General features: G+C 42.9%; 1 protein-coding gene across 3 annotated transcripts in view; it reads left to right on the top strand.

The window, feature by feature from the left end:
• The window catches only part of HAVCR2 (hepatitis A virus cellular receptor 2), a 63,897-nt gene that overhangs the window by 9,317 nt on the left and 40,182 nt on the right, over window positions 1–14,398 (top strand). For 2 of the 3 annotated variants that reach the window (XM_037044824.1, XM_037044822.1), the window contains exons 5-7: window positions 82–208; window positions 3,700–3,736; window positions 5,549–6,004. In XM_037044824.1, the coding sequence (XP_036900719.1) occupies window positions 82–208; window positions 3,700–3,736; window positions 5,549–5,699 (315 nt within the window). In that variant the 3' untranslated portion in view covers window positions 5,700–6,004. Of the gene's footprint in view, window positions 1–81; window positions 209–3,699; window positions 3,737–5,548; window positions 6,005–14,398 lie in introns of those variants that run through there. The other variant, XM_037044823.1, reaches the window with a different exon arrangement.

A 14,398-nucleotide genomic window follows, 5' to 3' on the forward strand; every position in this document is an offset into this window, starting at 1 on the left:
GTAAAAAGCACAAGCCAGGAAGTGCCTGAGCATACAACCAATTTCTGGCCAGATGCTACAATTCTGTTTGTGTTTCCACAGCAGATTTCTACATCGGCTAATGAGTTACAAGACTCTGGCGCAGCCACCAGACTAAGCGTGTACATCGGAGCAGGGATTTCTGCTGGGCTGGCGCTGGTTCTTATCTTTGGTGCTTTAATTCTCAAATGTAAGTCAGTTGATGTTGTATGTCTCTCCCTCTGATAAGAATCTGTTAATATAGCCCTGGCTGGTGTAGCTCAGTGGATTGAGCACGGGCCTGCGAACCACATGATTGCGGTTCGATTCCCAGTCAGGGCACATGCCTGGGTTGCAGGCCAGTTCCCAGCAGGGGACTCATGAGAGGCAACCATACATTGATATTTCTCTCCCTCTCTCCTTCCCTTCCCCTCTAAAGATAAATAAATAAAATATTTTTTTAAAAAAGAATCTGTTAATATAGGAGCCAACTAAACCTAGATAAAAATATAAGTTTATAATTATACCTAAATCTGGTTAGACTAAAACTCTAGTCTTTTCAAATCCTAGCAAGTAATAATAATAGTAATAGTAATAATAATAATAGCTCATTTTTATTCTGTGGTTACCATGAAACAAGCAAGCATTGGACTAAGTGTTTTACATACGTTTTATCATTGTCACCATCTTACAAGGTAGGTGGGGTCGTTACCCCTATTTTACAGTGGAGGAGAGCAGAGCTCAGAGAGAGTGACCCAGTCCCCAAGGTTTCAGAATCAGTAAGTGGTGGAGCTGGAACTCAAGTTCAGGCAGGCCGATTCCAGTACCTCTTATCTTTTGTTAAGAAAAGTAACCTTTTAAATTCATGAACGTGTCTAGGTTTATTAGGAAGCCCCACAATGAAAATCCTTCCCTTCTGTGAATTTTCCTATCTTCTTGGTTTCCCCAGGCACAGAACTTTAGAGTTGAGGTATCGAGTCCCTGAACATTGGTGTGGCCAGGACTGCAGCGTTAGTCTTTCCCTCCATCACACACGTAGCACACACATTTTTCTCTAAGTTACTTGTCTTTATTTTTACAATGTTAGTAGAGGATGATTTATATACAGTAAACCTCTTATTGGAAGTATATTCAACTTGGTGAATTTTAGTGGATAATTACATCTGGGAAACTGTGACCATGTCAAGGCCCAAACACTTCCAGGAGCCCAAAAGCCTCATTCACTTTTTAAATTGCGGTATGGCCTCTTCTCTCTGACAGCAGAGGCCAAGGCCGTGCACCCCGGGACTCGGGCATTACAGCAGCCTTTCTTACTAATGTACAAACACGGACTGCGCGTGGGGTGACCAACTGCCCCAGGTCCGCCCAGGACTGAAGGGAGTTCCTAAGATGTGGGACTGCATTGCTGAAACCAGGACGGTCCAGGGAAAGCCGGGATGAATTGGTCTCCCTAACCGTGTGGTTAGAAGCTGTCAAGTGCTGTATGTGCGTTAAATCCTTTCAACTACAGTATGGAGAAAGGTACTAATACTATTCTAATTTACCAAGGGCAGAACCAGTGTGCTGAACAGTAAAGCAACGTGCCTGGAGTCACACAGGCGATTGCTAGGTAGAAGAAGGGTTCTCCTGCCCCTTACTATTAGTATGTTATTCTGCCGTTATTGCCAAATGGGTTGTGTGGAAGAAGAAACTATTCCACCCACACACTTATCAGGGTTTACCAAAGGTATCACTCTCTGGGTTTGTGACTGGACCCCATAAATATGGAGTCTGTCGGTTGATAAGGAGCAATGATGACACTCACTACCTTTCTGAGCTCTTCCAAGGCCTGAATATTAGGGACCATTCTAGTATGTGTACAAGGGGGGGAAAGGAGGGTAATGAGGAGTAGAAAGTCTGATGTTTTGTTTTCATACACACACACACATACAGGGCTGGAAAAAGTGGGTTTACAGTTTTTACTATGGAAAAGTATGTAGTATGAGAATAAGGAGCCATGGCTGGTGTGGCTCAGTGGATTGAGTGCTGGCCTGTGAACCAAAGAGTCGCCAGTTTGATTCCCAGTCAGGGCACGTGACTGGGTTGTGGGGCAGGTTCCCAGGAGGGGAGGCCATAAGAGGCAACCACACATTGATGTTTCTCTTCCTCTCTTTTTCCCTCCTTTCCCCTTACTCTCAAAATAAATAAATAAAACTTTTAAAAAGAGGAAGTAAGGCATGGTCCCTGTTGGGAGTACGTCCACACCTTACTTCCCTCTCAGACGTGCATATTCTAAATTTTAAGGGACCCCAGAAGACTTGCAATGAGGGGAGCAGTGGGAAGTGGCCTCTTGTCCCAGGCTAATCCCCTGCACCTGTGTCCAAGGCCGTCTTTTCTCCGACTTCCCAGTGAGCTGAAGCAGCAATGTTTGAGTTGCCTCTCACTCATTGTAGAAAGTCTTTTTTCTCTTGGCTTCTGAAACACTGCTCTCCTACTTCATTGACCTTTTCTTCTCAGTCATTTTCATTTCCTCTTCTGCTTGACTTCTAGGTGTTGAGATCCCTCAGCACTGGCCATTTCCCTCTCTCTACACCTCTGTGTGATGGCCTATAGACTGAAATGTCCGTAGACTTAAATGTCATCCTTAGTATCTCTCTCCGGTTCTCAGAGTGTCCGTCCAGTTGATAGTTCCACATGGAGGTCTCACGCATCTAATGTGTCCCGTGGAACTCTACAGGCTATATTGCACCTTCCCAGCAGGGAACCTCTCCCTCCCTGACCCTCCCATCGCCTTGTTACACTGCCTTTTATCTGGTTTTGAAGGCCAGAAAACTAGACACCATCTTTGAATCCCCTCTTTCCTTACTCCAAACACACAATTCAAGTTCAATTCCTACAGCCGTTCTTCAAAATATATCCAAAATCCATTCATTACTCTCTGTCTCTCTTGGTCACCATCTTCTGATGGACTGTCATAGCTATTTACCTCCTCACTTCTTTCTGCCTCCTCTTAGTCCACCTTCCACATAGCAGCCCGCAAGATCTACTTGAACCCAATCACATCTTATTTGCATCCTCTGTTATTTCTTATAGGTCTCGGTATAAAATGCCAACCCCTGACTCTGATGTAAAAGGTTCTCTAGGATCTAGCTCTAGCCTACCTCTCAAACCTTATCTTGGGTTGCCCTCTCATTTTAGCCATGCGTTTCGTTTCAGTCACTCACTGTGACCTTTATCAAAGATTTTCTCTGCCTGGAATGATCCAGATGGCTCTTCACGTGGCCGAGTTCTCTCAGGGATGATGTTAAAGGTCCCCTTTCTGAGCATGCTTTCCAGAGCACCCTCTCTAGGATCAGTTCCAACACATTGTTGGTTTCTCTTATATCACAACGGGATTTTATTATAGTATTTATTATTTTAAATACATCCTCACTAGAACAGAAGTTGCACAAAGTCAGGGCTCATAATACACCTTTGTGTCCTTGATGCTTGGCATCTACCAGACACATAGTAGTTGCTCCAGCTATTTGTTAAATGTGGAGAATGCATTTTTATCATTTTCTAGCATAGTTCATGTAATAAACAAAGACACACAGTAGTAGTTTGATTTAATGCAATCTAAGGAGAAACCAAATTTCTTTAAACATTCCTTGCCTCCAATGGGTCCATTTTGTTTATTTATGAAAGCAATTTTAATAGACTTTTCTTTTCTTTTTTACCTAGCGTATTTTCATAGGAAACAGAAGTTACAGAATTCAAGGTAAGAATAAAGTGCTGGGTAGGGGCAAGCAGAAATCTTGGCGGTCGCTACATTAATACAGCTTTGATCTTTGCTCTCAGAAGTCTTGCCCTGGGACCTGGGGATCTAATCTTATAATTGCCTTTTGCTTTAGGCCTGAATTTATGAAATGAAAACACACTGCTCTGTGTACTTTCTGATCACTGTAGCTTCTTTAGTCCTAAAGTTAAGGTACAGAATTTATCTCTGTATTCATAGGAAATACTTATTTCTATATCAACAGATCATTTCCTTGAACTGACCCTTCAATTGATTGAGCATTTACTATATCCAGGCTTTGGGTAGGCACTGGGTTCCAGAAGTGAACAAGAAACCCAGAATCTTCTCTCAGGGCTGTAATAACCCCATCCAGGTGTCCTTAACTCAGATGACCTCCTGGAATTCCTTATGGCACTTACACAATGTGTTGTCAACCCCAGAGCAAATACACCAGAATCTTTAGGGATGAGGCCTAAGCATAGGTATTTTTCTCAAAGTTTTCCGGGTGATTCAAATGTGCAGACAGGGTTCATTATATTGCAGTCTTAGTCTCCATTCCTGACTATATTCACACATGTTTGTACACACACATGCAGACACCCCAGTTCCAAATGCATGCAGCTCACATGCCTTTGACTAGATTTCAGTGACATCTGGTATGTGGGTTCAATGTGGCCTATTTCAAGAAAAAAAAATGACTCTGTCTATTGGGTGCTATCTAAACCACTGATAATTTTAGACCAAGTAGAGACAATATATTCATGAAGACAAAATAGTCTGCAGTAAAGAAGTCTAAAAGGCCAAGTAAAGTATTTAACTATCAGTAGTTTTAAATGATCTGTGTGACCATTCATTCTTAGAGCTGAAACCTTAAGTGTGATAGCATTCATAGGTATCGGTTACTTGCATTAAATCATTATTTGTGACATAATTTGGTCAATGTTCATCTCTACGTATAAAGGCAAACTGCATAGAAAATGAGGAACTTGTCTGCCATATTGACAACTGGATCCCCTATCACAGTGACTGATATTTAGCAGGCGCTTGACTATTGAGTGGATAAATGCTCCGTACAGCAGCCTGGTGAGATAGAGCGCTAATTATTCCCATTTTGCAGATGAGGACCTAGAAATACAAAGTTTACTAATATGAAGCCTTTGTGAGATTTTTGTGTTTTATTCTCTGCTGTATCTCTTGCTGCACAGAGCAGTATGTAAGACACTAAATATTTCCTGAGTAAATGAATGAAAAAGCAAAGTCCAGCTTTCCCACGATTATGTGGCTGGTAACTGACATGACAGAATTCAAACTCAATCTGATTAGATACCCACTATATTCATTTGGTTTTTGTTTTTTGAAATTTTTCCAATCCACAGATTAATGGGAATAGTGGTGGAAGGATCAATAAATCTTTTACATAAATGTGTGAAAAATTCGATGTTTGCTTTATCTGTTTCTTTATTAATATACACAATTTGCTTCTGAACCATTTTAAAGGTGTTTCAGACATCTTGACAGTTCACCCAAATTTTAGTCCATACCTCCTAAGAATAAGAGTATTAGATCACACAATGCCATTTGTCTACACCAAAGACAATTAAGATTACTTCAAATTATTTTAATATTTATCCAATTATTCTATTTTATGGTTTTTCCTCCTCCCCCTGCCCCACTCATGACCCAATAAAGCATCATGTACTGTGTTGGGTCAGTGTCTCTTCAGCAAAACCTGTTCTCCTTATTCTACGATGCCCGGGAAATGCTTCCCTCAACTGCAACATTTTATTTCCACAGGCTCGTCACATTGGCCAACCTCCCTCCCTCGGGGTTAGAAAACACAGTAGCAGAGGGGATGCGCTCAAAGGAAAACATCTATACGATTGAGGACAACATCTACGAGATAGAAGATCCATCAGAGTACTACAGCTATGTCAGCTGTCGGTAGCGATCCTGACAATGTCTGGGTTGGAGCTTGGGTTGTCCTCTCTGGAAACTCTGAAGTATGTCAGCTGATTGGCCTTAAGTGTCTGCCACAGCTACCAAGCACCCTTTTCCATTGTCCGAAGATAATGAGCTCACCAAGGACTGGACACTGACCTGCACAACACTCAGGCCTGTCACAGCATTGCCTCTGCCTCCCGCCAACAAGGCTACTCAGCCTGGAGACTGCTCACTGGGGCATCAGAACTCAAGTGAGCTTCTGTGTAAAGTGGGAATTCTTACTGTGGGGTCTGAGAGTTCCAGGGATTTCAGGCCTGTGATATGTCCACCAGGCTCCTGAAACTGTAGGGAAAGTTATGTGCTGGGATGTGTGTGTGTCTGTTTGGTCCAGAAAGTCTAAGGGCCACTGATTTTCAAGGAGCATGGTGACTCATAGGAGGTTAAGAACCTACTGGAGCAGAACTAGTTGGTCTTGAAGGTTTCCCTTGAGACTCAGGGTTTCTGCTGCTTTGAGTGAAGGCTCCAGCGGCAGATGGCCTTGCACAGCTCTCCTGCCCCAGTCAATGAGACAGCCCAGCGAGCCGGTGGTGGGGCAGGAGCACCTGGGGAAAAGGGAAGCATGCTCGGTGTATGTCATCAAGTTCTGCTTGGGACGCACTCAAAGGGAAATGTCTCTGACCAACTTCTCCATTCATGGGGAGAACTGGAGCTGTGTTGTTTGTTCACAGAAGAAGAAGCAGTGCCTGGGATGCAACGTCTGTTTCTTGGTGGAAAGAAGGCAAAGGGCTCCAGCAATCTGGATTTGTCAGCATTAAGCCCCTTGGTGGAAAGACAGTGGTCCCTAAGCTTCCATCCCAGGATTGTGGAGACTAGGTCTGCCTTACTTATTGTCTCCCCGGTGCCTGTCACTGCTCTCACACATCATAGAAATTCACAGACACAGCTCTGTGGCCTCACTTCTTGGAGAACTCACGAATACCCCCAAGCTCCACGTGTGCTCTTATGCAGGCAAAAGTGGCTGCTGTCTTCAGTGTCATCTCCCATGTCAGGTGCATGGAAGTCTGTCACCCCCCATCTGGTTCCCCCTTCCTGCTGGGCCCTCCTCAGCACACCAGGACCTAATCAACAACTCACACCTGCCACTGCCTGAGGACCGCCCCTCCCAGGTGGTGACTACACTGCTGCTGTGCCTCAGGCCATGGACACTGGTCCCCAAAGGCACAGGCAGCCTGTTGGGTTGTTGCTAGGAGGCTTCCTGGCAGGCTGAAGTCTTGTGTGGATTCTCTGTTCGGGCTGCGTCTAGGCAGTTTGGGGAAGCAGTGGCTTTTATAGGCAGCTATGGGGAGGAGACTGTTTTGCAAAGTCCTAGGCAGTGGCTCTCACACAGGTTGAAAAGTTAATCGTGAATGTTATGAAGTTATGAAATTGTGGAGGGAAGGGACTTCAGCACACACTGGACCAGCTCAGTGGCCCCTCAGAAGGAGGTGCTCATCCTACAAAATCTGCAGACAAGTGTGTGCAACACGACTTACCATGGCAAAGACGTTTGCGAGAGACCTCTTCCCTCAACAGGGGAATAAGCGATCAGTGTGATCCATGAGCACATGGTGCAGGCAGAACTAGGCAGTCTTCATCACTGAGCTGTTTTGCAAATTGAAAAAAAGTTTATTAATACTTACTATGCACCAGGTCTCTGATGCCGAGACCAGAGAGACAGACCGAACAGATGCGTCCCCAACCCCCAGAGCTCCCAGTCCAACTGGCAGGAGTCCCGGCTCCATCCACTCGGGCTGTGAACATTCACTGGGGTCTGATCTGTCAGGCACTGGGTTAGTCCCAGGAACAGAACAGTGAGGGAGGAGATAAAACCCTTCCTCTGACCAAGCTCATGTTACTTGTCAGGGAGAATGCTGTACTGCTCTGTCCAAGGAAAAGAAAAATAGTCTCGAATAGTATATCTAGTTGGTGCAAATTTCTTCTGTACCTTTAAACATCTGGAAGAACAGACCCAAATTGATAAGGCTGCCCCGCAGGGGCAAATGGTCAAGAGACAAGCCTTCCCTTTTTCCTTTCACATGCTTCTGGAATTGTTTGATGATCTCCAGGTCCTTCGGTAATAAAAAGATTGGATGTAAACATGACAGCAGTGTTTTCCTGTCTGCCTTCCTCTTCGTAGAAAGGAATGGAGGACTGGTCAGCTTACAGAGCAAGGTCCGTGGGAGGGCGTGGCCGCAAGCTGGGGCTGGACCCGTGGTCTGAAGAGCAGGAGCCACACTCCATCAGTTATTTGGAATGGGGAAGGCGGCAGAAAGCGGAATGCAAAGCTGCTCCAAGTGCCCTGGAAATGACAAGTGAAAATGTAATTAAAATTGTAATTAGTTGAGTATGTGTTTTGTTCATAGCAGTGTGTAGAGATTTTGTTCGTTTGCTTTTTTCGTCCTCCCCAGAGCTCTGCTTGGTCTCTCACAGGCCATGCAAAGAGAGGCCCCTTCTCTTTTAAGACTGAAAAAGTAAGGCCTTATAATTTTTTTTTAATTTATTGATTTGAGAGAGAGTGAGACATCAATTTGTTGTTCCACTTATTTATGCATTCATTAGTTGATTCTTGTCTGTGTCCAGATAGGGGGTGGAACCTGTGACCTTGGCCTGACTGGGTGACACTCTGACCAGTTGAGCTACCCGGCCAGGGCAAGCCTTGCTGTGTTTTCCTTGTTCTACTACTTTTTCTCTGTTTGAAATTCCTGAAACAGAAATTCCAAGTGGTTCTTTGTTTTATTGTACTTTACCTTACTGTCCTTCACCTGTGAGTTTTTCACAAATTAAAGGCAGGGCCCTTCATCAGCAAAACTTTTCAGCTGCTTTATTGTGGGTGGTCTGGGACCGAAGCCACAATATCTCCAAGGTTTGCCTGCAGTTGATTTTGGGTCATCCTGAGGTGCCCATTTTAAGTCCCATTTAAATTTTCATTTTATTCTCATTTAAAGTTAAATTTAAAAAATTAAACAAGAACATTAGTTTGTCTCCAGCTTTCTACTGAGAAAGTATGAATCCTTCTGGAGATAAGTAGAGATGCTCTAGAACTGTGATTTTCAAGATTTCCCTCAACGTTTTCTGGGACTCGGTTGGAAAGAAGGGGAAAGGATTGGGGCAGCTGGGGGACCATTTGGGTAAAGGTTCTCAAGCTTAAGCAAGGCTCAGATTTTGACTGATTTTCACTGGAAACCTGTGCAAAGATCAGTATGAGTCAGGACTCTTATTTTCAGCCTTCAAGCTCTTCTGTGTTTTATTTTCAGTTACATTGACAACAACTATAAAGGACATTCCAAGGGACTCATTTCCTCATAGTGGTGATTTCTTTCTGAATTCTTGTTCAAACTCCTTCTGCTTTTGGTGTGACCCTCTTCTTCCAGAAGAAGCAGTGCAGTTTGTTTTTTTTAATCCTCACCTGAGAATATGTTTATTGATTTTTTAATTTTTATTTATTTATTTTCAGAGAGAGGGGGATGGAGGGAGAGATTGAGGGAGGAAAACATCAATGTCTGAGAGCTGCATCGACTGGTTGTCCCCAAGCAGGGACCTGGCCGGCAGCCCAGGCACGTGCCCTGACTAGGAATCAAACTGGTGACCGTTTGGTTCTCAGGCTGGCACTCAGTCCACTGAGCCACCCCAAACAAGGCATGTTTATTGATTTTAGAGAGAGAGAAGCACTGATGTGAAAGAGAAACATAGATCAGTTGCCTTCTGTATGCGCCCCAAATGGGGATCGAACATACAACCTACGTATGTGCCCTGACCAGGGAGGAACCCACAATATTTTTGTGTGCGGGACAACGCTCCGAGTACCTGAGCCACTGGCCAGGGTGTGAGATTTTTAAAAAATTGTTATTTAAACTATTCATGTGTGGTGGTGGTGGAGGTGGGCCATCTGTTTAAATATGCATATTATTTTAATGTAGCTGTTTTGTGCGGATGTCACCATTGGAAAACGTTTTATTATAACTTACAGTCCATACTGGCTTCATGCTTCATGATCAATTGCTATGCTGTCTTTTATAATTTCTCCTTTTTGTATTTCTACTTTTGCATTCATTTTAACCCTAGTTTATCCAAAATGGGAATATTTTACACTCCAATGTAATGTCCATTTTCATTTGGTCAGCTCTGAAATATCCACATGTCTAGACATCTGTTTTCAATTTTATTATCCACAGTTTTACTTGCTGTTACTTCTCAATTGTGTGCTGAATTTAATTCTTGTTCATATAACACTGAAGTAAAATAGAACAGCTGTATATTTGTAGGTTCAGGTTGTTTCACACGGTTTTGTTTTACTAATACTATAGCTATTTTAGTTCATTTCTTTATTCCCAAATTTGCCACAAGATCTTAGCAAAACTCTCTTGACCGGGGTACTGGCTAAATCTGAGAGCTGAAGGGGGGATGTGTGTACCAATGTGTGTTCCTGGGACTAACCCAGTGTGAAGGGCTTTTAGATCTGCCCAATCCGGGCCTCCGTGAAGTTCTCAGAAGAGCTGTACTTTCTTGGTTCTCTCCAGCAACCCTCCTACTGCAATAAAAATTCCTACTATACCAGCAGCAGCCAGATAGTTTCTAGTCACCATGGGACGAAAGGTTATCTGATTGGGTGGGATTTCAGATAGAAACGAAACAGTATGATGTTTAGTCATCCTCACTTCGTCATTTCAAGCAAATGCGCCTACGAGGGACCCTGGGAGGGGCAGCTGGTCTGGAGCCACTTGCCTGTGTGTTGAGACTCTGAGCAAGAATCTCTCCTTAAGCAGAGAACACACACCTTGTTAAGTTACTTGTTTATTTTATTGGTTTTTTTTTACTGTTTTACTTTGAAATAATTCGAGATTTACAGAAATTTGCAATGATTCCCCCGTTTCCTCTGATGTCAATAGTGAACATAACCAGGGCACACTTGTCAAAACTGAGACGTTGGCATTGGTACAATACTGTCACCTAAACTACTACAAACGTTGCTTGGATTTCCACTATTGACTTTTTAAATTTTCAGTTCAATGCTCTGTGAAAAACACAGTAGATTTAGGTGAAGGTGGAACTCCTTATTCCCTGTCCTCCTCATCAAACCTTCTCTCCACCCCCACTCCCCAGGAATAAGCAGGGTCATTATTTTATTTTTCTAGACCAGCACTGTCCAGTAAAATGTCAACAGGAGCTATATAGGTAGTTTAAAATTTTCTACTAGTCATATTCAAAAGCGTAAAAATGAAATAGCCAAAATTAACTTTAGGAATATATTTTACTTAATTCTAAAGTATTATTTCAATGTAGAATAAATATAAGCATCATTAATGATTTTAATTATTTTTTATTGCAAGTCTTCAAAATTCAGTGCATGTTTTACATTTAAAGCACATGTCAGTTCTTTTTTTTTCTTTCCCCTCCACCCTTCACACCCCCTCCAACCCAAATTCACCCCCTTTAGTTCATGTCCATGAGTCACACAGACAAGTTCTTTGGCTTCTACATTTCTCATACTATTCTTACCCTCCCCGCTTTCTATTTTCTACCTATCATCTATGCTACTTATTCTCTGTACCTTTTCTCCCTCTCTCTCCCTCCCCTGTTGATAACCCTCCATGTGATCTCCATTTCTGTGGTTCTGTTCCTGTTTTAGTTGTTTCCTTAGTTTGCTTTTGTTTTTGTTTTAGGTGTGGTTGTTAATGATTGTAGTTTGCTGTCATTTTACTGTTCATATATTTAATCTTCTTTTTCTTAGATAAATCCCTTTAACATTTCATATAATAAGGGCTTGGTGATGATGAACTCCTTTAACTTGACCTTTTCTGAGAAGCACTTTATCTGCCCTTCCATTCTAAATGAAAGCTTTGCTGGATAGAGCAATCTTGGATGGAGGTCCATGCCTTTCATGACTTGGAATACTTCTTTCCAGCGCCTTCTTGCCTGTAAGGTCTCTTTTGAGAAATCAGCTGACAGTCTGATGGGAACTCCTTTGTAGGTGACTGTCCCCTTATCTCTTGCTTCTTCTAGGATTCTCTCCTTCATTTTAATCTTGGCTAATGTAGGTATTATGTGTCTCTGTGTTCCTCCTTGGGTCCAGCTTCTTTGGGACTCTCTGAGCTTCCTGGAAGACTATTTCCTTTGCCAGACTGGGGAAGTTCTCCTTTATTATTTGTTCAAATAAATTTTCCACTTGTTGTTCTTCCTTTTCTCCTTCCGGTACCCCTATAATTCAGATGTTGGAACGTTTAAAGATGTCCTGGAGGTTCCTAAGCCTCTCCTCATTTTTTTGAATTCTTGTTTCTTCCTTCTTTTCTGATTGGATGTTTCTTTCTTTCTTCTGGTCCACACTGTTGATTTGAGTCCCAGTTTCCTTCCCATCACTATTGGTTCCCTGTACATTTTCCTTTATTTCACTTAGCATCGCCTTCATTTTTTCATGTAATTTGCGACCAAATTCGACCAATTCTGTGAGCATCCTGATTACCAGTATTTTGGACTGTGCATCTGATAGTTTGGCTATCTGTTCATCACTTAGTTGTATATTTTTCTGGAGCTTTGATCTGTTCTTTTGTTTAGGCTATTTTTTTTTTGTCTTGACACACCTGTTATGTAGTGAAGGGTGGAGCCTTAGGTGTTTACCAGGGTGGGGCAACCCACATGGTTGGGTTGTGACAGTGTATGTGGGGAGGGGGCTCAAAAGGGAACAATGGCGCTTGCTTTGCTCTCTGCTGGATTTCAGTCACTTCCCCTGCTTCCTACAAGCAAATTGGGTCCTTCTGGTGCTGATTCCCCTGTGGGTGGGTCTGTGTATGTTCGAGGACCCTGTGGGTCTTTCCAACAAACTCTCCTATGAGGCTGGGAGTTTCTCCCCCTGCCTCAACCCCCACAGGTGTTTTCAATCAGTGGTTTGAGGCTTTATTTCCCCACCTGGAACCCTGGGTTGTGCAGTCTGTCCTGGTCCCCAGTTGTAACTCCTGGTTTATCTGTGCACAAATGTGGGACTGCCAGGTCTGTAATCCACTGCCTCGCTGGTTCCACCCACTGCTGTTTTACCAGCTAGCTGCAGCTTTTCCCACCCTGCTGCATAATCCACCACTTCGCTGAGGGCGTCCGCCCCTGCATTGTCTGCCCTGGTCCTCCAGCCAGTGCCTTGCTGTGAGTCCTCTCTGCCCGGCTGCCTGTCTCCACTCCTCTTACTGGTCTGGATGAATGTGTCTCCTTTCATTCCTTGGTTGTTCGACTTCCATACAGTGCTGGTTGTTTTTTGCTTTTAAATTGTTGTTGTTCTTTTGGTTGTGTGAGGAGGCACAATGTGTGTACCTATGCCTCCATCTTGGCCAGAAGTTCCTCTTTTGTTTTTAAATTGCCAACCAGATTCAACTACTCTGTTATTTAAACCCTTTCAAAACTTTCCCTGGGATTTGATTTCCACTGACCTCATCAACCTTTCCTTTCTGCTCGTAGAACAGACCAGGGTCTTTCTGGTTTTAGGGCCTTTTCAACGCAGTTATTGTCCTCTGTTTGGAATACTTTCCTCACACTGTTTGCAGAGCTGCCTCTCTCTCATCTTTGAGTTTCCAGCTTACATGTCATCGAAGAGCTTTCCCAAGCCACTCTCACTAAAGTGCCAAGCTGCCCATCCTTAGTTCAGTTTATCTCCTACATAGTTTATTTGAATCTAAAATTCTCTAATTTGTTTACATTTTTCATGATTTGTGTCTCTTGATGCTCAAGAAAGGAAACCCTGTCATTCACCTCATATCCCAGGGGTCTGACTCATAGTGGGTACTAGATAATCATTTGTAGACTGACTGAATCCAGGAATATAGGCCTGGTTTATTGCAGACTCAAGCCATGATGCCTATGCCACCGCACAAGATGCATGGTTTTCCTTCAAGGAAGTCACAGTGCATCAGGGCAGCCTGATACCCACACAAATGACTACAATAAAAGGCAATAAGCATTAGCAGACCTGCGTACCAGATTCTGAATGAGGCAGAAAAGCATCTTCTGTTGATGTCTTTATTTTTTTTTTTAACCAGGAAATGTTAATCCTTGGCTTTACCCCTCCCTTAATTTATAGCTGTAAAATTCCAAGTGACTCTCATAGAATAAGAGAGTTGCTTGGAACTGACCCTCTTATCACACAGCAGGTGCTCGATACATATTAATTAGGTGAATGCCTGATGTGATACCAGATGCTAACAGCTGACACCTAAATAAATGTATAGCTACCTGATGCATTTTCTCCTTTATAGAAAAACATGTTTTGCAGCGTAAGTGCTTATATGTTCACTCAAGCATTATTTCATAATCTTCCATCTTGCTAGAGTCTTGGTGATTTTTGAATGTAGTTTTAGTCAGTTTTAGTTGCTTTCTTTTCCCTCCATCTGAGGTAAAGAAAAAGATGTGTGTAACTAGAGTGCAAAAATATGTTACATGATTATAAATGTAAAAGATTTCCACTTTTGTAAGAATGCACAGTTTGGGGGCTTGCTTTTTTTTGGAGTTTTTCATTAGTTAAAACATTTTACCTACATTATTAGATGAGCAGTACTCTGGTACATTCTTGTTGTAAAAATACCCAAATGAAACATAGATAGCCTTAAACCAAAAGACCCTTTGTCTCAGCTGACCTACCAGAGAGGACAGGGACAGTCTGAGGGGTGTCCACACATGCATTCCCAGTTT

This window comes from Sturnira hondurensis, unplaced genomic scaffold (assembly GCF_014824575.4).
Source record: "Sturnira hondurensis isolate 20B ecotype Veracruz unplaced genomic scaffold, ASM1482457v3 Scaffold0004152, whole genome shotgun sequence".
NCBI classification, from domain to species: domain Eukaryota; kingdom Metazoa; phylum Chordata; class Mammalia; order Chiroptera; family Phyllostomidae; genus Sturnira; species Sturnira hondurensis.